Here is a 26,516-nt window from a genome sequence, read left to right on the forward strand (position 1 = left end):
CTTACCAGCTCCTGGCTGTGTGCTACGTGCTGTGGTCCAGCCAGCCCCCAGGGAGCACACAGCAAAGCTGGGCTGTTAGCTCTGCCTTTTGGGGGGCTCATTCATTCCTTATGGTTTTAAAACAGGAGGACAAAAAAATTTGTAGTTATTGTGGCTCTTGTGTCTGAAAAAATCATGTAAGTTGAATGTGTCCTTCAGAGCAGTACCTCCTTTCTTCCTGACAAGTTACTGGCTGTTTCTTCCTGACAAGTTACTGGCTGTTTCAGGAATAACCTATTTGGATGGGGAGGGGGCTGTCCTTAGTAAAGACCCTGGCCAAGTGTGACATCTGAGCCATGTGGGAGCAGAGGAATAGTCATCCTCAGTGTCTCAGGTGTTAGCATGGACTGAGCATGGTTTGGAGAGATGAGGCTTACAGAAAATAGGGTTAGGAAGCATTAAAGGCCTGAGAGAAGCCACTGATCTTGGGAACTGGAGAGGTGGAGTTGCCAGTCAGTGTGCTTACACACAGAGCTCTCCTTCACGCAGAAATCCTCAGGCCAGATCTGGCACCAGCCACGCTGTCAAAGCTGATGGACCTTTTTGGCTGGTTCCTCCAGCTGCAGAACCAGCTTGCTGACTCATTTTTGTGCCATGGTCCCTGTTTGTCTTTATATCCTGAGCACGTAATTAGCCAGCAGGGCTGAGATCTGGTCTCTGTTGCATCGGTGTGAATCCAGACTAGTACCAACACCTTGGCCCTGGGTAGACAGCAAGCACCTGTGCTCAGATCATGTCCCCAGACACAGAAGCAGGCAGGGATGGTAACAGTCCTACTGCTTCCCCCAAACAGGGACAAGAGATTCGTCATGGACTACGCTCTGGAGACCAGCCAGCAAAAGGAGAAGCTTCTGAAAACCATATACACCCTCCAGCTGAAGTCAACGGCCACGCTCCAGACAGCCAGCCCGCTGCTGAGCAGCCAGCGTGGCATGGGCATGGTGACAGAGCACCAAGTCCACCAGCTAGCAGATAAGGCCAAAAGCCTGTGTAGAGATCTGGACAATATTAAGAACCTCCTCCACTATTGCCAGGACAACCTGGTCCAGCGGATCCCCAATCCCACTGGCAGCCGCTATGGGGGAGTAAGTGGAATCCACTGCTCCCTGGATGGCTCCATCTATGTGACAGCTGAGAGTGCTCCCTGGGTCCATGTCCTCAGCAGCACAGGGCAAACGCTGCGGTCCCTGCCCTGCTGGCAAATGGGGAAGAAAAGCAGCACTTTTTTGCCAGAAGGTGTGACTGTAACTCGGATGGGAATGGTGGCTGTAGCCGACATGATGAATGGAGCCATCTGGGTGTTCAACCCTCACACCAGCCCTTCCAAGGGGGAATGGATACAAATCAGAAAGGTTGGTTCCCCCAGGGGTATTGGAGTAGACTCCATGGGCAAGATCTTGGTAGCAGACTATGCACAAGGCCAAGTCCACAGCTTTGCTCTGGACCATGCCTTCAAGATGCTCAATATCCACTCAGTCCCTGACCTGCAGGGACCTCGCTATGTCAGCCCAGCGCCCAGTGGAGGCTTTGTGGTAAGCGAGGAGTGCGGAGATGTCAAGGTCTTCACAAGCAGCCGTAAGCTCCTCTGCTCCCTCAGCAGAAAATACGGACACCAGTTTGGCAACCCAGCCGGGGTCTGTGTTGACGTGGACGGCAGCATCCTGGTGGCAGACGAGCAGCGCCGTACAGTCCACTTGTTCCCAGAGCACGGGGCTCCCATCTGCCTGGTGTCCACAGGGCTGCGGAGGCCTGCCGGTGTGGCTTGCTCCTCCTTTGGGCACCTCTTTGTGGCAGACACAGGGGAGAACTGCATCAAAGCCTTTAAGTACTGTGTGAGGTCCCCTTAAGGCCCTGCCAGCCCCAGGGCACGACGCAGTGACCCCAGCCTCACAGCCAGGCAGGGACTGGGGTTCATTCCACTGCAGCCCCGCTGAGCTGTGGGTCTGCTGGTGGGCTGTGAGCTCCACTGCTCCCACAGCCAGGCATTGTCCCCATACTTGACTGCCTTATCGCCCTCCAGCTTCTCCAGATGGCAGAAGCAAGGACTAGACCAGCTCGGAGTTTCTTGGACCCGCCAGAGTAGCTGAAGGAGGACTGAGATACTCAGAATTGGCCACACGTTGGTGCCTCAGCAAACTCACCACCCCGCCCTTGAGATCTTGTGTGTTTTTGCAAAGATAATATAAATATTTCTCCTCCCTGCACACCGTTTTCATGTGGCCGCGGTTCTGCTCCTGATGCCAGAGCGCAACGGGAAGCGGTGAGGGCAGGTGGAGCTGGCAGCCATGCTCTCCCTGGCACGCTGGGCTTGCAGGAGATTCAGTAGAATGGTAAAATGAAGGTAACTCCTTCTGTGCTGCATTCCTGACCTCTGCAGGGAAGCAACAACTACTGCATGGAGTAAATTGCATGTGGGCACCTAAGAATTGCTCACGCCAACCCTCAGCCTGGCGCTGAGCGTGCCCTGCTGTGCTGCTGTCCCGCACACGGTGCCTTTATCAGCAGAGGCCAGGGAGAGCATGCAAGGTGGGGTGGCAGAGGGAGGGCGTTCTCGTGTCGCCCCCCCCCGCCCCAAGTCCTTGGCACGGGCATGGTGCTCCATGGCTCCTCTGCCGGTGTCTGAGACCTGAGTCCAGTCACCACTACCTGGGCCAGTCGAGCCCCGAGAGGACCCTCTCTCCTTCCCGGCCCTAAAGGGCCCTCACAGCCACCCTGTCCCTGCAGAGCGGAGCAGCCCTGCAGCACAGAGGGGTCCATGGGGTCTGCAGGAGTGGGGTGAGCCTGTCCCATCCCCTCCTGTCACAGGACCTCCCATAAAAAACCATCTCCTCCCACCTTACCTCCTGTTCTGTGGCACCCAACATAAAACAGCCCAAACCCTTCCCTCTGGGCCACCCCGTGGGGCCTGCGCCCCTGACCCACTCTCCCTCTCCACGTGGGACCCCCTCAGTGTCCTCCCCAGCCTGCTGCTGGGACACAGGTGGGGAACTCCTGGATGGGGGGGTCCTGGGCACCGGCACCCACAGGCTGCTGCCATGCTGAGGTGGCATGGACGGGGACTGCGGGGTCCTGTGGGGCAAGGTGAGCCCCTGGCCTTTGGGACAGGGGACAGCAGGGTCCCGTGAGGACAAGGGGATCCCGTGGGGAACGGCGAGCAGGGGGGGGCACGGCCCGCCTGGCGGCTGGGCGCGCCGCTCCCTATCGGCCGGCCCCGCCGGGCCCCGCCGCCCATCCCCGGGCCCGGCGGAAGGCGCGGGCCGAGCCGCCGGTGAGCAGCGCTGCTGGGTGAGCCGGGGCAGCCCTCGCCGCGGTTCCGGGCCCCCTCCAGGGCGGCGCGGCCCTAAACACCGGGGGAACGGGGAGAGCGGCGCGGGCGGAACGCGGGAGCCCGGTTCCCGGCGCCGGCCGGGCCCGGCGCGGTGCACAGCCCCCGGAAGCGGCCGGCCTGGCGGAGCGGGCGGTAGGCGGCGGCGGGCCGGTCCGAGCGGTGGCGGGGGGGCGCGGGGCGGCAGGCCTGCCCTCAGCGGCCCGGGGCTCCCCCCGCCGGGGCCAGGAGCCCGTACCGGCTGCATCAGCCCGGGGGCGGCGCGGCCCGGGCCCTGCGGGCGTTTTAGGGGCGGCCCGAGGGCCGGGGTGGGGGGCTTACCTCTGCCTTGGGCTTGAACGAGGGGTGGCGGGGGGCGGGTGAAGTACCGCACTGCTGCTGCCTCTCAGCCCACCCATGCCCAGAGATCACATTTAAAAACCACAAAAAAACTGGCTGAGCAACAAGTTGGTGGGCTTTGTAGGGAGGCGGCCCCGTTGCCCCGGGATGGCCTGGCTGGCCTGCTGCGGGCCCGCGGCCCCGAGCCCCGCCGAGGGCCCTGGGGCTGCTGGGGGGGGGCTGCCGGGGGGTGGGCGCCCCTTGGCGTGGCGGCCCTGTCACGGGGTGGGCGCCCCTTGGCGTGGGGCAGCCGGCGTGGTGAGGCTGGGGCTGCGTCCCGCGGTTCACCTCGACTTTTCTGTCTAAAGATCTGAAATGAATCAGCCCTGGGGCCCTTTCTTCGTTTGCTGGTTGCGTTAATGCATTTTAGGCGCTGTCCGCTGTTGGTTTTGCTGCGGGCGAGATGGTTGCGTTGATGCTGTGTGGCATCTCGGGGAGTGGGGGAAGAGCTGGGGATTTCCAGCAGAAATGAGCGGTCGGCAAGGCTTTAGGCACTTCACGAGCACGGACTAAGTATATTGGTAGGATATTTCTGTTAAAGTTAGCAGCAATGAAACTGTTGACTGTGATGACATTTAAAATGTCAACTTTAGATTTCAGACAGTCGATTGAAATGAGTAAGGTAGGACGCACGGCTGGTTGTGGGTTTGGGAACACCAGCCCTGCTGCCTGAGCGCCCAGGCCAGCTCCCCACTCACCATCTGCCCTGTCACTGTACATATAGTTGATGGGCTGGTTTTCAACTGTCAAGGTATTTTGTACAGCCTGAAAATTGTATCGGAGCCTTCACTGCCATATCTGCAGCAGCCAAAGGAGAGATCATGTGCTTGGGTACCATTGAACCTGAGCTATAGCCAGTGTAGTTAGCTGCATAAAACTTAATTCATTTAAAAGGTTGGGAAGGGTGTAAGAGAGAAAACTCACATGAACATGAGAAGTGTTTCTCCTCCATAAGAAGTATTCTCAGATGACTGTGGCTATCTTTAAAAAAATCTTGGTGAGAAATAAATGTTTGGATTAAGAGTCAGTTGATAATTCTTCAAAATGTCCAATGGATGAACAAACCTTTAAGAAGGACAGCTGTGCAGAGACACTGGAAGTCTCTTGTAGCAATACTCTGAAACAATTGTGGCATCTCTTGAGGAAAAAGAAGAATAGAAAAATCAACTTTAAAAGGTTATCTGTCCAGTATTACTGGTGGTAGCTTTGGGAATCAAAACAGAAATACTGAGAAACCCCACTCAGGTACTTACCTTCCTCATTTATCTCTGGGTTCTTTAAAATACCAAGCTCAATTTCACTTTTTTAGAGTATGCAGTTATTGGTGAACTTCACTTGTAATATTTTGGTATTGCACTGTAGCTAGAATGTTATCACTCTAGCTAAATTTATATTATTTTAAATAATTCCTGAGCATATGTGTTTATGTACATTCCCAACATGTTCAATCCGTTATTTTGCCTTTCATAGCCCCTGTATTTATATAATTTATTTCCTTTTTCCTAGGAATATGTCTGTAGGTCTTAGGGCAAAAAAATGAAAATCCTTTTTCAAACCTAAAGCTAAATCATGAAGCAAATGTCATCTCACCTGATAATGTTTCATTAACAATGGGTTAGGCAAGGAGGTAGGAGAGGTAGTGAAGGGAAGAATATCTTGGTCAGTACGCTTGGACAAACCGCAGTCTTTCTAAAAGAAGGAAAAGCAAAATGACATGTTTTATATCAAACTTTTTTAAGGATCAGTGTAATTAATTGTGTCTGTCAGCAGATTTTCACCAAAGTTTCCTATGTGTGTCAGGAGCAACTCTTCTAGATAGGATGTGTCCTTCGATGTCTTTGTGGTCTTCCAGAGGAAAAAAACATCAAAAAATACCTGAATCATTAATTAAGTAGCTAATTCAATAGAAGTGAAAGATGAGCTTCAATGTCTTGCTTTTTCAGTCCATTTGGGTCTAATAGTCATTAAACTGTCTAGTGAAAGATGACGTTTCCCAGTTGTACTGCATGTCTTCGGACTTTCCCATGCCTGGTGTCCTGCACCCTTACAGTCCCAGGCTGTCACATCTGCCATTTTCCTACCCTTCCTTTGGTATGCCTTTCCACTTCCGTTCTCCTTCTGCTAGAGGCTTGTAGTCCTTTGGAAAAACACATAGTATTTGAGGTTCTTCTGAGATCCTGCTTCCTTATAGGCTTCACAGCTCCAAGCTTATCCCTCTGGTCAAAGAGAGAGGGATGGAAGTCCCTCTGTAGCCTCCAAATCTTGCCATGGGCTGGAGGGTCTGTGGGACAGCGAGGGACAGTGCTCGGTGCCCTCGGCACCTGTGAAGACTCTGCTTCCAGCAGCATGCTGTGAGCAGAATCCCTCAGGAGCACCCGTATGCCTGTCTGAGGGGGGGTCTTGGGGTGTGCTTTGCAGTTTTGCAGTAAAAGGGAAAATTCAGTTCCAGGGAAAAAAACCATTAATCCTTGCAAACGCAGCAACTGTGGTGCTTTGCCCATCAGAGGAGCGAGCTGTTCAACAAGGAAACTTCACCTTGCTGCCTCGAGGGGCTGACAACTCATCCGTGAGGTGAGCCGATATTTCCTACCGCTGTACTTGGCGGAGCTGTGGGGCTGGGAGTAGGTTAATTGTTCGCCTTTGCTGCTTCCCCATCGCTGCCTCATGCCATAGCAAATTGCCAGGTGCTGAGATTTACTAGATCAATTGTCCTGTATTAAAAAGAGAAAACCAAAACCACGAGGGACCTTCACCTTGCACATCCTTTCTACGTGTTATAAATACATTCTGTGTTCCTCTTTCCGACTGACTGGGTCCCTCACAGAGGAGCCAGCCTCGGGGGCCTGCAGAGTTTTCACATCTCTAACAAAGCACTGAAGGACAGGAAAGGACAACGGGTGCCGGATGCCGACTGTTCTGTGTCAGCGCCTTCCTTACTGCAATTATATTTCTGTTCGAAACCTCCACCTTATTTAAAGAGACATTGTCAACTGCCTCAAAGCTCCTTTTTGTAAAGTCTTACAAAGCCATTGAGATGTGTTCTTAAATGATATGAAGAAAAACATTGTAAAGAACACTGATAAAGCACAGGTGCTTCTTCATTCTTTAGGATCTTGTATCTAATGAATTAAAACTACTACATAAACTTCAATCAGTTAATCACTATGGTCCCTTTTGACAAAGTTACCATCTCTGTTTCCAGATGAGGGGAGTGAGACAAGAGGAGATGAGTGATCTGACCAAGGTTGTTCAGTGAGTTTGTTGCAGAGCACAGCTCACAGCTCTGGGGTCGTGGGTGATGAAGGAGGCGCTGACATTATCTGGCTTTATAGCATAAACTTATATCTCATTGTCAGTACAGGAGGTGGTGTTCCCCAGAGACATCACGGTGTGCTATGATGTCCCTTCTCTAGGAAGTGCTCAAGCACATCCAGTGTCAGAGCTGAGGCTGGATGGATTCCTAATCTTGGCTGGTCCAGCGGGCTGTGCTTATCAGTGTGCTGTCATGAAAGATTGCACCAGGACTTGGAGAAGGGCTTTGCTGAGAAAGTCCAGTCTTGCCACCCCTCACTTCAAAAACTGCTGACTGTCAGGAACCTCCTAAATACTTCTCTGACGTGTGTATGTCTGTTGGCTGTCACTAATGTCGTTCGGCAAGTGGTTGAACTTACTGTTTTAAAACTTGGTTGGTCCTCATCCCCAGTGCCTTTGGTCAGCTCAGATTTTCCTTGCATTTAATTGCCATTCTCAAGTTTTATTTCTGCATTTGTTCACAGGTGTACCATTGTTCCAGGGTTGCTGCCATGGTACTTAAAGTCTTCTTTCCATCATGCTGCTCCTCAGCAGAGAGTGGCATTTTGATCGGCCGGTGGATCTCGGAACAGAACTCTGCTGTTATCCTTGCTGTGGTCCATTTCCCTTTTATTCCTGTCCAGGTGAAGCAGTATGTCAGTGAAGTCCAACGAGTGACTAAAGTCAATGTTTCTGTGCTTGGCTCATGGAGCAACAGCAAACAGGAGAAAGAAGAGAGTCTGAGTGAGTTCTTGGAAGACCTTGGGACAATATTCTCCCATGAGCCGTGGATTCAGATAAGCAAAGAGGGGAACAGCAAATTCTGGAGCTGTTCTACTCTTCAGAAACACTCTAACAACCCTAAGGAGGAAGAAATCATCTTAGTGTACTATGACCAGCGCAAAGTCATGCTTTCCCATCTGCATCCCCCTTTGGACACAGCTGCCTCCACTGACCGCAAGGCAGATGATGCTTCAAAGCTCTCTGCCATCTTTGACACAGTTGCAAAGAGTAAGGTGCTGTTCATGACAGACAGGTACGATGATGGGCCCATTAAGCTGACCCACTGGCAGTCAGATGGCGTTGAAGCTAGTATCATCGTGGAGCTGTTGAAGCAGGCCTCTGTGCCTGCGTGCATGCTGCTGACATTCCTGCTTTCAGTTATCTCTGGGATCTGCAGGAGCAGGTAAGTAACGTGACACTGGCCAGCTTACATTTTGCCTGGAAATGTAATTCATGTTTAGGCATTTGCAGGGTTCCTGCTCAACCCCAGTGAGAAACACAGTTGACCCAAAATCTTTCTGTTGGAAACAGGCTGCTGCCGAGCTGCTATTAGAGTTTGAGGAGCTCTGTTGAAAACGCAAAGCTAAAGACTCCCTCAGATAGGATAGAGCTCTTCACGGGGCTGGGACATTTTCTGGGGAGGCACTTACCTCCTCCCCATTTGCAGCAGGGGGAGCTCAGCCCCACTTCAGTTTCATCACAGCTGAAATACTGGGTTTCCAGCTATTCCATGGCTGACAGAATGACATGAGGATCTCCTTAATGGCTCGATAACTAGGACTCCCTACTCCCTGTTTGCTATGAATCCCAGTTGTGAAACTTCAGCAAATATGTGTCTAAATCCATCGTGTCTCTAACAGGTGCTGGTGTTGCAACCTTGGCACCTTACAGCAGGTTACAGGGAATGCTGGTCTATGTTAATCCTTGGAGAAATCCCATTGTCACAACCATGACACTGAATAGGATGCTTCAAATGTAATGAGTGGCAAGTGCTTGCACTAAAGAGGAATTCTGAGCAGATTTGAAGGGGAGAAGCTTCTGTGTATAAAGCTTAATAACACATGTGGTCAGCCTGCCTGAAGAGGTTGTGCCGGAGAAGGGAGTGCAGTTCAGGTTCCAAGCTGCAAGGGGACACTTTAATTGATGAAATTTGGATAACAGCTACTATTGTATTCATGGATAAATCTTCTCAAGTACAGCCTAAGGGTATGGGGAATGGAGTCTTCTAACAGGTTTCCAGTTGTATGATATTGTCATAAAAAAATTACAGTGAAACTCTTCATATGCAAAGATTTTCTGAACAGCTGGATTAGGCATTTTGGTGCACAAAGGGAACACTGTCTGGTTTTGGATTACTCTATTGGGAGAGATTTAGGGTCAGCCTCAATCCTGATATAATCAGGGACCACTGGTTCCTGGGACTGCTCTGTAGATGCTGACTCTGCATTAATGGTTGTTAGTGGTAACTAAGTCAGAACTTTGTGGCTTGGTGGAAGACTGGGAGTCAGCTCTGAAGGTCCTTTGTCTGGCTGTCCGTGGCCTGTGTGCGACTACCAACAAACAGGATGATCCTTTTCTGCATAGGCACTTGGTCTCAAGGTCAGATGTGACCACCTTCGTCAGTGCTAGGACTTGGACCAGGTTTAGCATCAGGTTAAGCCCAAGCCTCGCAGGTCTCCAGAAGGCCACAGTCTAAGCATAACTTGGGAGTTCAAGCTTAGTGTGGCAGGTTGGGCACAGGTATCTGGTACCCAGCTTATCAGGAGCTTTTCTGATTTCAGCTTTTCCTAAGCCCATTACCGACATTTTGAGCCAGAGCAGCGGCCAGGCTAGCAGCCAGCTACGCACCAGCAGGCAGAATGCGAGACTTGCTGCACGTAAACCTAGGTTGAACTTGTCCATAACCTTGGGAGGTACAGATTTTTTTCTGCTTTGTTTTATTCACCCATAGTATCGGCATTATATTTGCCTGTCTTACAGGTGTTTTAAAAGGTCAATCTTGGCGAACAGAGATTAGTATCTGGCTTTATAACAAACCTCCTGCTTGACCTAAGTCATTTAATTTAATTTGGTTCAATCTAGCATGATGTGTGGTACAACCTCCTTTGTGCCAACATACACAAGGCAGGGAGGGTTCAAGATGGTACATGCAGGTGTCCTTCCAGTCCCCTCCTCCCAGTGCTGGAATGGGACAGGATGTCCCATAAAATAAAGATCTGCCAGGTTTTTGTTCCTTCTAGTCACAGGACCTGATTCTTTCCCAGGTCTTTGTGATGTTAAGGGATGGTCAGCTTTCAAAAGCCAAAGAAAGAGGTCAGTGATGTCCTCTCAGGCTGCAGAGGCTCGGGGCTTTTTAGATATGCCACTGTTGTGTATTTGTGCTGGGGAAGCAGGGCAGCAGCCTTAGAAATCTCAGAAGGTGAACGCTGACATCCAGTTTACCGCGAGCTCTCAAGTCCTGTACATCTTAAATTAAGGCATTTCTTCAGCACCACCTTGTGCTAAGGGGTGGCCATTGCAATCCTCTCTGCAGAGGGACTGGGCTGCGGGATTGCCGTTACTGCTGAAGGTCTCAAGTGTGCTGTTGGGGACATCAGGGTGGTTAAGTACTGAGGCAAGAAACTCTAAAAATGTCTATTTACAAACACTGTGACCTCTGATTCCTCATCAAGGAGGGAGGCACTCTTCCTTCAGGTTCTGGCTTGGAGCAAAAAGACAGCCAGGGGTTCTGGTTAATGGAGCTTTAATATTTGCATGTGATCCTGACTCAGAAAGACTGCTTTTCATCTGATATCTGAAAAATCCACTCTCACTCTTAGAAAAAAAACCTGAATTGAAAAATCAAGTTTTACTCATGCAGGCTATTTTAATGTATTGCTAAAATTATTTGTATTTGGAAACACCCCAAAGATCTCCTGCTGCTTAAATAATGCAATGACACAATATCACTGGGTTTTTTGTTGTTGGTTGGGGTTTTTTTACGTGGTTGGTTTTCCATTGCACTTCTGAAAATCATCCTATATACTGTGTGGTAAACAAGTGGGAGCATTTATGGCAATGCATAGTCAATATGCATAGGGGTAGGAGACCACGCAAGAAGTATTTTTGGCTTTCCTCCGCAGTAACTCCTGGAGATGAGAGCTCCCATAGTACATCTTGCAACTATTATATTGAGCTTTTTGCAGTATGTTTGTATTTTTATTTAAATAAGTATGTGTATGTATTTACTTTCCAGAGAAAGCGTGTAAGTGGAATAGAGGTTGTCCTCTTGGTGTTAAGTGAAAAGAGAAGAGAGTCAGCTGTAGCACAGACAAGCACGGACCTCTGAGGTGTCTTTGGGCCCATCCTGTTCAATCAAGGCGATGCGTTTAGCCATTGCAGGCTGCCGTGGGTGCACGCGTTGGGGTGCTCCTGGGGATGGGGCAGAAGAGAGCAGCAGCCTGTCCTTTCCTTTGCCCAGGGTGTCTGGTCGGTGGGTGACCCACAGGGTAGCTGCCTGTAGCTTGGGGAGCCGTGGAGCAGCAATGGATGGCAAGAGGCACACGTGGCTGGGAGAGGGTGGGGAGGCTGTCAGCCCAGGGAGTGTTCAGCACAGGGCCCAGAGCCGCTGCTTTCTGCTTGAACTGGGCAGCTATTGGTTTGACCAGTAATTTTTCACCTTCAGCCGTCTGTACATAATCACACAGGTAGTGTTTCTTCTTCCCCCTGCTTTGCATTTCAAGTGCAGTTCTCTGCTTTAGCAAAGGTTTGCCACACCAGAATTTGTAAGCACGGGGCTAGGATATAATTGGAAGAGAAAACTCATCTGCACTTGCGCCTCGGTGCATCTGTGAACCCAGGTCATCGAGATCAGTGGCCAGTGCTGGTGCCCCCTGTGTCTCCCTCCCCTGCACAGTGCTCTTTCCTCCGCCACTTTAGATATCACCTCCTGACAAGTCAGCTGAGGAACAGTGCATTCATTTGTCTCTAAGGTGGGAGGCTGTAACAAAGAGCTGAGTAATTTGGAGGCCTCAAATTAAGAATGATTCACAGTACACTGTGTATTTCAAAACCAATGTGTCTGAAATCTGTATGGGGAGGAGGAAGGGGGGACTTCAGCACTCTGTTTTTTAAGCTGAGAAACCTTACACAAAGGATGGTTGAAAGGGCTCAGGAGGAAGGGAGGAGGAAGGGGGTAGCAACCACAGTGAACCGAGCAGGGTTTCTGAATGAGCCATACACTTGCAATTTGTCTAAAATGTAGAAATTGCAGCTGGAGCCCCAGTCTGCCCATCCTGTGTTTTATCCAGGCCAGACCTGAAGGCACTCTGCTGCTGGCCAACAGGCTGAAGTCCCCCAGATGAAATCTGGGGGGCATGGGGAAATGAAATGGGGGCCATGAAATCTGAGGAAGGCATGCACACTTTGCAGGGACATCTCCAGGCCATGTTCACTAACGATCCAAAGAACTGTACAATTTCAAAAGCGAAGCAGGATACAAGGAATAATTTTAGCATTTGGAATGAATGTAAACTGAAGGAACATGCCAAAGCAGTAAGCAAGAGTAGGTGAAGGAAGTGACTGAAAGTGAACATAGATTCCTGGACCCTTAATAAGAAGTTTTACTTATTTTTACAGTGAAACACTGTAAAAAGAGTGAAACAACCATTGCATACAGGAAAGAAATGATCCAAATTATGTCTGCCTCAGATTTTATTCCCCACAACAAACATGGTGCTCTGTGTTGCTGTACTGTTAATGTGCATTCTCTGAGCAGCCTGCATCCCATGGTATCATTTTAGACTACACAAATCACCATTGTTCCCATCTTTATAGGTTGTGTGGTAATAAAAGTAACTCCCAAAAATAATTGAGCGTCACTTAGTGCTTTTCTTTGAGTCATAAAAAAAGAACAGTGTGAATATTTCCTCCTCTGCAAGCCTAATGTGGATGTTAACTTTGAAACCAAATTAAATGCTAAATGTTCTATTATCTTCATAATGCTGGTCACCCTTGGCAAGGCAGTTGACAGACGGTGGAAATGAAGACCCTAAGAAAGAAATTTGGAATTAATAAAGAAGAAAAGGATCAAGTGGAAGAAAAAGAAAAGAGGTGGGAAATGGGACAGAAACTGCAAGGAGAAATGCAGCTGTTTGTTGCAGCAAGCTCTGCCACTCTGGATTTGGAGATCTGAACGCAACTCTCTTCCGATTGCCGTACTACAAAGAATGAACTTTGGTGGAACCAGACCAGCGCAGTGGTGATAGAATCCAAAATGGCTTCAAGATTCAACCATCCAACACCTCATACCATCTTTCCTGCCTTGAAAGACTGTTGTGACAGATGGAGCCCAATGTCATGGACCAAATGAACTCAATGGATTTTCAGGGGGATGCCCGTAGACTAAGGGAGTGCTATCTGTGTGTGTATATTAAAAGACAGAAAAGGTGATGATGTATTGGAAAGTATAGCATGACGTAAACGGTATGGAATAAGGGGTGGATACCATCCTGGTTTCGGCTGGGATAGAGTTAATTTTCTTTGTAGTAGTTGGTGTAGTGTTGTGTTTTGGATTTGGTGTGAGAACAACGTTGCTGACACACTGATGTTTTTAGTTCCTGCTAGGAATCCAACTGCCTTGACTCCAGTCCTTTGGAGACTCAGAGCAGTGTGCAATCCCAGTGATGTATCCCAAAGCGGAGGGTGGAATCAGGATTGCCTTCTGGCTTCCTTGAAAGAGCAAGTGAGGCATGTGGTTTTTACAGAATGGAAATGATAGGTTGGGTTGTCTGCTTTAAATGTCTCGGTCTGGAAAGGCTGCCTTAATTCTCTTAAACTTTATGAGAGTAGTTAACATCTAATATTCTTTAATGACAATATGTTGACACCGTCTCTGGTTGCACAACCTTAACTTTCCACTGAATGTTTTATGTGGAGTTTGTACGCTGGACAGCCAGTTATACGGCAAAAGTAAATCCCTTCGTGTTTTTGCAGGGTGCTGAAGTTTTGGCCTTTGTCTTTCTTATGGAGCAAACTCTCAACTTGTGAACAGCTGGGATATCGCCTGCAGCACCTGCAGGTCATCAGCAGCAACAAGAAGGCTCAAAATGAGTCTCAGCTAATGAGGTATGGAGTACATATAAAGCCATGCATAGCTCTGCTCTAGCCCTGTCTCCTCTGGGGAACCCAAACCACAGATCTTCTGCCCGCACAGTACTGTGGGGTCCATCCTCACTGCACCATGTCATGTTGCCTTCCTCGTTCTACTCCCTGCTAGTTTGCAGATCTTTGCTGTGCACTTTGTTTTTATTAATTATGCCTTTTGCCAGATAGATGCCTTTTTCCCTAGCTTGGGAAAAGTGACCAGGATATTGCCCACAGAAAGCTTGTGCTGCACCCGTGTGTGTAGTGCTTTGCTATCGTTACTCCCACAAGCTCATTGCTTTCACACATGCTGCTGTTAACCAAATTCTACAATCAGTATTCAGTGCACTTTCCGTAAGAGCAGAAAAGTTTAATAATCCCCTCTTTCACCCACTTATTTGGGGACTCTTTCTTGCAGTAACGGCAGACGAAACTCCAGCAGCAGTAACAAGTCAGTGTAGCAGAAAAAGCAAACATGCAGCACAGTGAGTGGAACAGGGAGAGGCAGAGATCTGAGACAGATATTGAATGCCCTACGGCCATTACACAGCGAGTCTTGTTCTGTGTGGTTCTCTGATCCTGCAGTAATAGACTCCCAGTGAACACTTAAAATAGATTAGCAGATTTGAAGGCCAGAAGTAACTGTGATTGTTTAATCTGATTTCCCGAATAACTCACGTCATGGAATTTCATTCAGAAACTCTAGCAGTGAAGGGGCAGTTCATCAGCCCTTCTGGGTGTGTGTATGTACCCAGAAACACTTATTTTAAATTACGTTGACTAGTGGTTCAACTAAAGTATACCTCTTGGAAAGCCAACTGATCTCAGTGTGGATGCTCCAAGTGCTGGTGCCCTTAGTATTGGTAAATCCCCCCCAATTATATGTGTACTACAGACTTTGTCTAACATTCCTCTTTGTAGCTTCAGTCCCGCTGTTCACTCCCCTTACTAAAAAAGGTTTTGTGGTGTGGCAGGCGCTGAGTGGCTCCGTGTTTGGCCACAGAAGTAGCAGCACACCAGTGAAAGTCAAAAGATCTCTGTACTGTGCCTCTTCAGTAAATTGTCCTGGTTCCCTGGGACATTAAAGATGCTATGTAAATGAAGTCAACAATTGCCATTGAAACATTAAACAATGTCCTTCCTTTTTGTCTAACACTGTTTCTCTTTATCCTGCATGTAGGAAAGCCAACATCTTTGTCTCTCTGCTGATTGATGTGGCTCTGGGGATACTGCTGATGTCCTGGCTGTACAGAAAGAACCGAATTGGTCACCTTGCTGACACTCTCATCCCCGTGGCCGATGTAAGTCTGGCCAAAGCCATTTCTCTTTCACCTGCTGTGGGTACTGACCAGCTCTTGGTGCCTCGGGTTGTAAGGAGGCAATGCCTTATGCACAAGGTGTTCAGAGAGAGTCCTGTCTGAAGTCATGCAAATGAGGTCTCCTCAAGAACAGTGAAATCTTCAAATCGAGCCTGCTGAGGCTGCTCAAAAGGAACACGGCTCTGCTTTGCATGTGCAGTGAATAGTAATTAGACGTTTACCGGAGGGCTGCTCCAGTCCTAGAGTAACAATTATGGCTTGGACAGAGCTCTGCAGCTGCAGATTGAGTGGTTATCAAGCCAGAATACTTTTATTCTGGAGTCAACAGGAAATGTTCTCAAGTTGTTGCTATATGGGGCATTTGGGGTGTGGGGGGAAAAGCTGTAACCTGGGTTGAATCTGATAAATTGCTGAAAGTCAAACTTGATAAGCAGTGCAGCTGTGTTTGTGAAAAGGAAGTTTGTGGGGAAATCCAAAGGCATTAGCTAGTCAGGATGTAAACACCTGAAATCCTCTCCAAGAGCTCTGCCGTACAGATGGTAAACTAGGAAAACTTGCTGCCTCCTGTGATTTTCTCAAACATCACTCCACTTGCCCACTAAGATCTCTTGACATCAACTTAAATTCATGAAGAACAAGTATGACTTATACTGTCCTGCTTTTCTGGTGGTTCATTTTAGGCGCAGTGCTCCAATATATCTGTTTAGTGGCAGTAAGGAACATGTAATGTACTTTACAGGCTGGAGACCAGACCGCTAATCTGAAGTTAGCTTGGTTTTAAGAGTTTCTGTGTCCTGGAAAGAAATGTGCAGCCGACGCTGAGCGCTGCCATGCAGCTGCACAGCCTAATCCTTTCTCTGCCCACTTTCCTTTCATTTCTAGGAGGGAAGGTGGATCTTTCCCTTGGTTTCTAGCAGCTGGAGAACATCCTGTCTTTGCTCTTTCTCCAGCTTCTTGGTTGGGAGGAATTTTATTCTGATTAGAGAATTCCAGCAGGAGTTTACTTCTCCTACTTATGCTGTCTTTCTTGGGAAGAGCTCACATTTCCCTTGATGGTCATCTGCTTGGTCCATATCTAATCTTTTAACTGTTAGAAGCTATAGGTCTCTGATCATTCTTGTATGCTGCACTTTCAGAAAGCATATGGAGTGCCCAGCACAGCAGTAATCATGATCCACGGCTATTTTTGTTATTTTTCATAGTAAAACTTTTAAGGATTGGTGCAGACAGCAGTGGGGTAGAAAGGACCACAATTCTTGCAATACATTTGCTCTTGTATTTGAGCTATACACTAAATTTTTTTTTTCTAAGTCGTATTCTCTCTTACAGATATTTTAGCTGGAGAAGTTTAAGTTCTCTAGAGCTCTCCCTATGGGATTACTTAAGTGTCCAGCTCTTAGAAATCTGATTTCTTAACAAGTCTGCAAGGAAGTGGCTTTTGGCTGCGTTCCTGTTTGCACAGGTGGCTCCAGGAGGGGTTCCATCTGCCCAGTGTCTTTGGCAGATGGACGCTCTCCGTGCTCAAGGTGTATCCAATCCCAGCACCTGTCCTGGATAGGCTTGCTCCTGAGACTTGGTCGTTCATTCCTCTTTCAGTAAGTTAGCTCATCTGTCACTCAACTTAGGCGTCATAGTGTCAGTTATTTTCACCATGTCTCCTACATGTGCAGACTTCATTACCTTGCTATCTCCAAGAACTGTTTACTTACTTTCCTGGAAGTGCTAACTCCTCCGTATGTGGGTGGCCTGGCAGTCAGTCGGTGCCTTTCTTCTCTGCTTCTCCAAGCTTATCAGTTCAGGCCACATTGACATCTTACTTTCCAGCCTTACTTTCTTCTTTCAAGCATATTAGATTGTGGACATAAAATCATTTGGAGTTGTCCTTTTACTGCCTTCGGTGGTCATTGATTTATATGCATTATGTGCAGGCCTTAAAAAATGCAGATCTGAGTGATCCCAAAATATACCAATGACTTCAGCATGTGGCGTGCAAGCCAGCGCCACTTCTTTTCCAGTATGACAGCAAAAGCTCCCCTTAGCCATTCAGCAGTAGGTTTCCTCTTTGCTGCTGAGTGTCCATCTGGTATGCATTATTCCCATCACTTGGGCTTTCTCAAGTGCATTTGTGTTGCCAAGTTCAGTAACGCAAACTTTCCCATGTGCAGAATGAGTTACTTTTCCTTTCCCGATGCTCCTTGCTGTTCTGCTTTTTATATATGTGCCCCAGATCTGATGATGGCATTGACCTTACTTCTCTGTGTCTGTTAGTAAATAGAACATGATATGTATTACAATAAGTTTATTATATATTGTAGGGTTATATACATAACCTTATTTTAACCTTATTGATTTGATTTATTTTAATATCGACAGACTAGCCTTATATAATGTATAACTTTATTGGTTTGATTGATTTTAGTAATGACAAAATGGTAGCTGTGTGGGGACTGGATACAGTGCTCATCTTTTTTCCTAGCAAATATCTCTCTGGAAATAAGCAGATGCAGGTAGCTTGTTTGGGCTCTCAGCAACTGCCAGGGTCACTAGCTCAGGCTGCTGATGTGAGGATCGAGCCATGTTCCCTAGCCATCATTCGTCATCCCCTGATATAATGGTTCTCAAATCAGCACTTAGCTAGCAATTGTTGATGATGCACAAGACACCATTGACTGCAGCTCCCACTTTCACAGCTTTATGAGCTGCACTGCGCTGACTGTAATAACAAGTTGCTTTTGTCAGTAAATGAGGCAGATGTGATTCAGAGACACCTAGGGAGTAACTGGCGAGTAGCTATGTGCAGTATGAAGGACTGATTTCTGGAGCAGGCTTTCGAATCCAAGAAATGGAAAATATGAATAATCTCTCCGTAGGTGCCCTCACAGCTCCTATCCTCCTCTTTCCTTTCAATCCCACTAGGCTTCCCAATGGTTGTCCTTTAGTTTGCCTTCCACAAGACAGCCTTCTTTCAGAAATACCTGATTCAAGGTGCTACGTTTGTCTGTTTTAAAAAGAACTGCTTGTAAACCATCTTTTTTTTTTTTGTCTTTCACCTCTTTCATCCTTGCTGATGTCTCTTTTTCTTAAGCTGTAATCTCTCTGAAACAGTTAAATATTTATCATAGATCGTGCCTCCAAAAATGTTACTGGGACTTGGAGATAATTGGACGTAAATTCCTATTCAGTCACATTCTGCTAATCCATAAGCACAACAAGCAGAGAGGTCACTTCCTGGAAAATATTCTTAGATGACATTTTGTAAAATAGTATAACTTATAGCCCCAAACGCCTGCACCAGACACAGGGCAGATGTGTCTGGCAGGGAGTGCTTTGACTCTGCTTGCTGACTTGCACTAGATGCTCCGCTCAGGACGTTTGCAGTGAGCTTCCCGGTGCCCACCTGCAGTGTGCTGTGTGTCCTCCTCCATCAATGCCACATCACCATTAGACCCTCTGCATATGGAGACTAGAAAGAAACCAGTAAGGAAAATATTTCCACAGCGATCTCATCTAAACCATGCTAGCTTTAGTCTCCAGTTTGGCCGTGTCCTCACAACCCTTTATGAAACACTTTAATTTCACTTTTATCTTATTTATTAATACTGGCCACATTCGGTATTCATGACTGCAACAGGAGAATTGGACTCCCAGTCACCTTGCTATTGAACAGTCCTAAAATATCTGGCTGGAAAACAACCTGCAAGGTTATGCCTTAGAACTATATTTTGAAATGCCTTGCCCAGCTAAATAACAGCAAGCTAGGGCACCTTCCCAGAGCTGCGTGTCCCTGTCAGAATTCAGTAGCAGCTCTGGGACTGGCAGCCTCCAGAAGTATTCAGTGCTGAAAAACAGCCTTGCTGAAGGACTGCTTTCAAGCATTTAAATATTTCATTAAAATCCCCAAATGCTTTTTCTAAGGTACCAGTCCAACACTTTAAATATTAAAACCGGTCTATTTATAAAGGAGCTAACACTTCTCAGCCACAGAGGTAAGATCCATGGCTTCAAATCGGTTCTGACTTGCAGTGAGACAGAGGGAAAATGAAGGAAATGAAAGAGCAATCCTTTTGGATAAGTTGAAGATGGAGCCATTAATTTTGCCACTACACTAAAAGTAAATGTTTACAAACTCATCTTGCAAGGATCCTCTTGGTTAATAAATAAAATGGATTCGTTCCTTGGAAATAATTTCCCCTTAGGGAGATTATCCATATGAGTGAGGGGGAAAGTAGGCTACAGTGCATCAGCTCTTCATTCTTCTACGTGGGCAGAATTTGCAGTGCAGTTTGCTTGCATGGACCTGGCCAAGAGGGATTTTCAGAGGCAGAAGGCTTTTGCTCACAATCTCTGTTCGTGTAGGACAGTGTGAGAGGTCACTTCTTCCATGTATGTTCCCCACCTCTTTGTTGGAGGTTACCATTCTCAGCTGCCTCAGTTCAGTCTGGTAAATGGACTTCACTGCTGGTTTCAGCTTGGGTGAGTAGGTCAGGTGCAAACTACTGAGGAGCAAAGCCACCTCATCTTTTGCCCTTGTCGGCTGCAAGGGGGACCTCTGGCAGAGTAGTGGGGTAGAGACAGAAAGTCAGTAAATAATGTCAGCCTGGGATTAAATCACCAGAAATTGTGAGTCAAAGCCCTTAATGATTTGGGGATGAGCTCCATTAGTCTTTTCTCTCAATAATTCAGATGGCTTCTTTTTGACTTTTTGACTCCACAAAGCCTGCAGAGAGACACAATGGTGGTAGGCAAGGTCAGTGCTACACAGCACGGTTACCTTGCCAAGTACACCACAGCATATCAAGAAAGTTTGTTCATGTATGAACTACATTTTTATAATTGTGTTATTTATATAATGGTGTTTTCCACTCTGCTGTAAACACATACAGGTTATTTGTTTGTAAAAATTCACTTTTTGTGCCCATGAGTGCACTGCCATCTTCCCCCTTTCAAAATCCTGGCAGCCTTCCCCATAGTTAGATTACTTGCTCAGTTTTGGCTTTTCAGTCAACTGTCTGAAGAAGTTGATTTGTGCACCAGCATTCACCATTTATTTCAAGGGCTCTCATTGCACCAAGAGGTCATACGGTGCAAGTCTGCCAGGGCTGGCCACGATCAAACACTAGGGTTCTGTTCCCAGCACTGAGACCACTTAAGCAGTTCAGCTTCCTCAGCTTTGGATTCACTAAAGAGTCAATAAAATTTAACTAGGTGTCTGTAAAGTAGTTGTTTGGACTTTTTTTTTTTTCCCCATTAGATTGAAGGGTGAGTTAAGAATACTTTGGGGGGGCAGCACGTACAGTGCGCAGGACCCATTCTGTGCAGTCGCAGTCTTTTAACTCAGGTGTCTTGCTTCCGTGTGTTTGTAGAATGTAGCTGAAGAGCTCCAGGACCTGCTCCAGTGGCTAATGGGAGCGCCAGCTGGACTGAAAATGAACCGAGCTTTGGATCAGGTTTTGGGCCGCTTCTTCCTTTACCACATCCATCTTTGGATTAGTAAGTGCAATTGTTTAATTTCTCAGCCTCCCTTTTCATTTCTTCCCTCCTGAGTGTTTAATGTTTGCCTAGAGGTGAATAATGAATCAAAATGCATTACTACAAGTACAAACTTGTCTGTGAGTCTTCCTGCTGTGGGAACTCAAGCCAAAGTTGGATTCCCACATGAGGAAGTCATGCATATTAAATAAAGTATTGATGCTTTGCAAGAAGTGCAAATCACAGCGGAGCTTACTTGCTTGATGCCATTAGTGGTGGGTGTCCAAGGGAAGGCTTTAGGTCTTACATAGGGTTTCGTAGTCTTTCCATGTAAGAGGCAGCTGACAGGATAGCGATGAGAAGCATGCTCTCAGGATGCAAATCCCAACCCTGTCCTATTGCTGACTTCAGTTCAGTGCAATTTTTTACTTCAAGTCCCTCCTTGAAATAACACACCCCTGCTATCCTTGATAAGTGTCTTGATGAAGGAGTACAGTCATGATGGACATCCTTAGTTATTATACTGATTTACTTTGCTCACCAATTAAGTTTGGTCTTGTTTCTGTGACTTTGCTCCGCTGTAGTGATGAAAGAGGCTGTTTGCCTCGACACTTTTTATTTTACAAAAGCCATGAGGGGTGGCTTTTGTGGGAACAGCAAGAAAAGAAAAAGAAAAAAGTTGCAGTAAAGGTTGAGGTGTGCAGCTAAAAGTGTAATTAGGAACTTGGGCACAAATCTAGAAAAGCAAATCACATGCGAAGCGAGATGACTGCTCTGTTCAAACTAAGCATGTCCCCCGCTTCCTCCCAGAGCTGCTACACCTGCACAGAAACCTGGGGTGAAAGAGAATTTTTGCCCTCCTAAACAGAAGATGGCATCTAAAGGAATTTTCCAGTTTTACTTCCATGTTTTGGGGGCTATGATTTCTGGAGCAATGTTCTAGGGTGGGGCGAATCGGTCTTTTGAAAGTGTTAAGGGGAAGGTGCCTCGGTCAAATACTGACACTCTGCAATGTCCACTAGGCTACATTCACCTGATGTCCCCTTTCATTGAGATGATCCTTTGGTATGTCGGTCTGTCAGCTTGTCTGGGCCTGACCATGGCTCTCTGCATCCTCTCTGACATCATTGCACTTCTGACCTTCCACATCTACTGCTTCTATGTCTACGGAGCCAGGTGGGTTTAGCTTTCTAGGCTGTGTCTTGGGTATGTTTGGGGGGAAGGGCCACTGAACACTCAGGCCATGTCTTTAATTTGTGGAGCATTCCATCCTGGTGTAGTTCTCTTGAATTCACAGTTTAGCCAGCAATTAATTTATTGCATTCTTTCATGCATGTAGAAATGATGGCCACAGCAGTACAAGCAACCTATCTTTCAGTTCTCCTGCATTAAAATATTTATTTATTGTGGTAGTGACCTGGAAAAATAAAACTACATGACAGGCAGGGGACGAGAAAGCAGTTCACCCCATCCCTTTGTTTCAACCTTATAGTACTCTTTTCAGTTGCCCTCTGTCCTGTAGTTTTGAGGGAAAGTGGAGGAAAGGGGAGCCCTTGTACTTCTGGAGAAGCCCCAAAGCCCCTGCCTCTGCCCTGCTTCAGAGGTTCTTGTCTGCATCGTGGAGTGCAGGTGCAGGTTTGGGGTTACCGCATGGCTCTGACACCATCCTGGTGCCATTGTCTGGACCTAGTGGAGAGCCCCATTGCCTGAGAGCTGGGCAGAGGCTCTGAGGGAGTGTGTGGGTGTGCAGGGGGCTTTGGCGCATGTCCGGGGCATGTCAGAGTTGCTGTGCAAATGATGCCCACCAATGTGTTCTGTTCCTGCCCTCCACTAACACATGCTGCAGCAAGGAGTCACACAGGCCACTGGAGAATATCTGCTCTTGCAAGGAGATGAGAGACAACCTAACAAATGAAGGAACTTTTGGCTTATAAAGTACAGAATGGTCATCGTTCCTCCCCAGGCTGTGAGCAGAGGGCTTTACATTGCAAACAACAGAACAGTAGAACTTTAGTTATGGGTAGTTTAGGGAACGGTTAGAAATATTGAGATAAATCTATGAATTCGGTCTGTTGTGAGCATAGGCCTTATACCCAAAATCAGTAATGGGGAGTCTTTTCCCAACACCTAATTACTGGAATTTCTGTTCTGGTCTGTGGGGAATGGCCTTGCTCCTTCTAATTGTGCAGAGACTGGAAATAGGAAAAACATTTTCTCAGCTGATTGCTTTTCCCTTGTGAGCTGCAGGGAGTCAGTCTACCTGTCTCAGCTGGTGGTTAGAAGTACAGAGCAGCTATAGTGTTATCTTGCCACTGGCACCAAAGTGCCCCTGCTGTGCCAGAATCCCCCTGTGGAGAGTCAGGAAGGGATAGCTGTCACCCACATCAACATAGCCACCACAACACCTTTCGTTCCTGCAGCTGGGGGAAGAATTTGCTGGTTCAGGTGCTGTTGAAGCCTGAGATCCCCTTCTGAAACAAACCGCACAGTGAAACGAGAGCGGGCATGTGTGTGCAGGCAGCCGGGGAAGGTGGGGCAGGTGCTACATCAGGAACACCATCGCTTGGTGTCATGTCAGGGTGTGTGTGGGAGTGTGTGGTCTTAGTCAGAACCATGGGGCAAGTGTGTACCAGCAACCTGGACGAGTTGTCCAGGGCACCCTCCTACCTAGGAGTTAGTGCACTGAGCTGTGCCTGCCAGTCTGGGGACACCCTGCCAGTTTTTTGAAGCAGTTGCTCTTCCTCAAACCACATTATTCTTTTGGATAAGACTCCTTGCCTCTGTTTTCACAACACTGCCTTGAAATCTGAGCAGTCTCCACACCCTAACTAGGCTGGTTAACTCGTCTGGCTTTTGTAGATCAGGCTTTCTCAGGCTCTGTTCTGCGCCACAAATTGCTTGTGTCCCCTTTCTTTACATCCCTGTATGCTGGACACTGCTGCCCAGGGCTCATTGTGCCTCCATCCCAGGGGCTCTTGCTTCCCCATCCTTATTCTACAGCTGTGTCTGTTCCCCACCCCTTATCACCCCGAGCTTCTTTCACCATTGCCATTTTTCTGGGAGGGAAGTAGCTCCAAGTGTCATTGCATCAAGTTATGAAAGTCCAAGGAAAGGATGCAGTAGGGGCCACCAGCCATTTCGTTGATCTCTTCCCCCACTCTTCAGGATGTTGGAAGCTGTGGCCTACTAACGAAGGTGCAGGGGCTCCAGTCCCCCCCCCTTGTTTCTCTGTGCTGAGGAGGCAAAGCTGAATTGCATTGCCTCAGGTGTGAGGGGTAAGACCTTGGCCGCTGCTGTGTGGAAGGGCTGTGTGGTCAGGGGAACAGGGCAGGTCTGAACTGAAGAGGCAGAGCCGAGCTCGGGGCAATAAGCTTGCTGCTGCTTTTGCTGTAGGGAAGGTGGTGGCGTGGAGCTGGCAATTGGTGCTGCTCATAGGGGACACCCTATCAAGAGCCTTGCCGCAGCCCTGGCCCACGGCATGGCCACTGCCCACCAGTGGCCCAGAGCTGTCTGCGGTAGCCTCCTTTGCCCGTGCCAGGGGCCAGCCCAAATACAAGACTGAGCAATCGGTATTTTTTCTGCATCGTTCTCAAGTTGATTTCTTTTGTCACTCTGAGCGAGTGGGTGCAGGGGTGTAATGCTGACAGCTGTTTTGTGTTAAAGCTTGGGAGCTCGCAGCTCTGACGCACAGCATCTTCTCTTCACTCAGGCTCTACTGCCTGAAGATTTATGGCCTGTCATCTCTCTGGCGCTTGTTCCGTGGGAAGAAGTGGAACGTCCTCCGGCAGCGGGTGGATTCCTGCTCCTATGACTTGGACCAGGTAGTACTGTATGCCAGGGGCTTGCCACAGGACGCTGCCCATGGGCACTACAATCCTACTCTGCTTTAGCCAAGACTAAGAGAGAAGCCACGGGAGGCTTTGCAGTACCCAGAACAAACGCATGCTCCAGCACTCTGTGTCTGTGGCTCTTAGAACCGAATGCTTGGACTCTGCTGCTCTGCGGCACCCCTTCACTTCTCTGCATGCTCTGCTGAGCACCTGCAAGGCGCCCTGGTGAACTGCAGTGGGTGCTGCAGGTGCTCGCAGCTCCTGGAGCATGGGAGTGGGTATGGGGGGAGGAAGGCAGTTTAAAGAGTGGTGCCCAGCAGTGTTGCCACAGTAACAGACGTGCCAGCGTTTCTATTAAAAGGCCCTGTTTCATTCAGGTTCTGCTGGAGCCTGGCCCACACATTCTCACTCAAGCAGCAGAGGCAGGTTTTTTGTCAAATGCTGTAAGCTCTTTTTAATTTCTGAAATGCCAAGCGAAAAGTTCGGCAGAGCCTGAACTGCTCCATGCTGGTGGTAGCAAACATGACTAAAATAATATGACAATATTTGGTAACTTCCAGGGCCAGTGCCTCTCTCTCTCCATTACAGCAGATAACCTTGAGCTTCTTACACCACAGTGGAGGAGCTATTTTTCTGTTTCTTTAGTGATTAAAAGCCTCTGTGCCAGGAAGAGGGTTTGCATCAGGGCTTGGTCCCTGTGTACATTGAGGAGAATTGGTTTGGCACTTCAGGCTTCATCCTGCTGCTCTGGAGGCCAGTGGGAATTTGGTTGTTGGCCTGGGAGGGAATAGACATTCAAAGCAGACCTTAAAAGACTTTTGGAGATGTTAAGCAACTGCAGTGGAGTGACAGAGGAGGGAAGAAACAACTGCTGTGAAGAGAATGGATTGGGTTATGATCTATTTCAGGTTACATACATAAAACTGGGATGTTGATCCACCTCTGTGACATGGCTGTCTGCATTATTTTCTTTCATAATATACCGTGGCCATGATCTCTTTTTTGCAGAAATGGCAGTGCCCTGTGTTCCTGTGGCCTCTCTGTTTTGGAAGCAGTGACTGAAAATTGTAGAGTCAGGTCCCTGTTTGTCATAAATCTGCATTTCTCCCAGTTGGAATTAGTCAGACTTAGGCCAGCTGGGCCGGCCCAGAATAAAAATAACTTTTTCTGTGGGCAGTGGAGCTAATGACACCTGCTTTCCTATGGATTTTTCTCCTTCATCCTCTGAATATTGCTCCCCCCACACCAGTGACTCCAGCTTCTTTCTCTCTCCTGGTTTCCCACTGAGCAAGAGGCAGAAGTCCTGTGGCTGGACCGACCAGCCAGCTGCTACCGCTGGGAATGTTTATTAAACAAATTTTGTCAGCTTTTCACCAGGTGCCTGTTTGCTAAAAGAAGAAGCAACAGAAATACTTCTCTACAAAATTCCCTACCAAATTTCTGCTGCTTTGTACCCTTCCACATTTTTATGGTAAAAACTGACCAATAGCTCTAAAACTTATGGTAATAGGGAGTGGACAAGTGGCATGATCATGTAAGTCTTGTTTCCTAAGGAAGCTGGCCTAAAATAGGAAATCTTGAATATTGTCTAGAAAGGAAAAAATGCTGTCAGGATCCAGCTTATTTATCTTTCCAAACATACTCCTATAATAGGGAGCCTTCTAAAAAGGCCCAGTGAGAGAAGTAGTACTGAAAATATTCAAGGCAACAGCATCATTCACATAGGGAATAAAAAAAACCCCACCACATTAAGGAGTCTTGCAAACTTCCATTGTCTCACAGTATCCTATTATTTTATTTTGTTTTGTTTTACCATTGCTCTGCTAACGATTGTTTTTTGTTTCTTTTTTCCCCTAGTTATTTATTGGCACTTTGCTGTTTACAATCCTGCTGTTCCTCCTGCCTACAACTGCGCTGTATTATTTGGTGTTTACCCTGGTAAGGTTTAACCCTTGAAGC

General features: G+C 47.7%; 2 protein-coding genes across 10 annotated transcripts in view; both read left to right on the forward strand.

Moving 5' to 3' along the window:
• Positions 1 to 269: 269 nt before the first annotated feature.
• Positions 270 to 2,207, forward strand: NHLRC4 (NHL repeat containing 4). Its single transcript, XM_027791794.2, has one exon. It carries the CDS (start codon positions 801 to 803, stop codon positions 1,884 to 1,886), a length of 1,086 nt encoding a protein of 361 aa, XP_027647595.1. The 5' UTR covers positions 270 to 800; the 3' UTR covers positions 1,887 to 2,207.
• Positions 2,208 to 2,276: 69 nt separating this feature from the next.
• PIGQ (phosphatidylinositol glycan anchor biosynthesis class Q) overlaps positions 2,277 to 26,516 on the forward strand; it is a 38,807-nt gene continuing 14,567 nt past the window's right edge. For 2 of the 9 annotated variants that reach the window (XR_008747235.1, XM_027791793.2), the window contains exons 1-8: positions 2,902 to 3,120; positions 7,519 to 8,219; positions 13,790 to 13,921; positions 15,120 to 15,240; positions 20,622 to 20,748; positions 21,750 to 21,903; positions 24,437 to 24,548; positions 26,415 to 26,495. Coding sequence is in view for 8 of the 9 variants with exons in the window: in XM_027791793.2 (XP_027647594.2) it covers positions 3,088 to 3,120; positions 7,519 to 8,219; positions 13,790 to 13,921; positions 15,120 to 15,240; positions 20,622 to 20,748; positions 21,750 to 21,903; positions 24,437 to 24,548; positions 26,415 to 26,495 (1,461 nt within the window). In the remaining variant the exon portion in view is untranslated. The other 7 variants (XM_055804267.1, XM_055804271.1, XM_055804273.1 and 4 more) reach the window with 7 other exon arrangements.

Source organism: Falco peregrinus, chromosome 5 (assembly GCF_023634155.1).
Source record: "Falco peregrinus isolate bFalPer1 chromosome 5, bFalPer1.pri, whole genome shotgun sequence".
Lineage (NCBI taxonomy): Eukaryota > Metazoa > Chordata > Aves > Falconiformes > Falconidae > Falco > Falco peregrinus.

Bases quoted from the DNA above. Each gene is read 5' to 3' on its own strand.
- NHLRC4 (XM_027791794.2), top strand. From the start codon at position 801: ATGGTAACAGTCCTACTGCTTCCCCCAAACAGGGACAAGAGATTCGTC.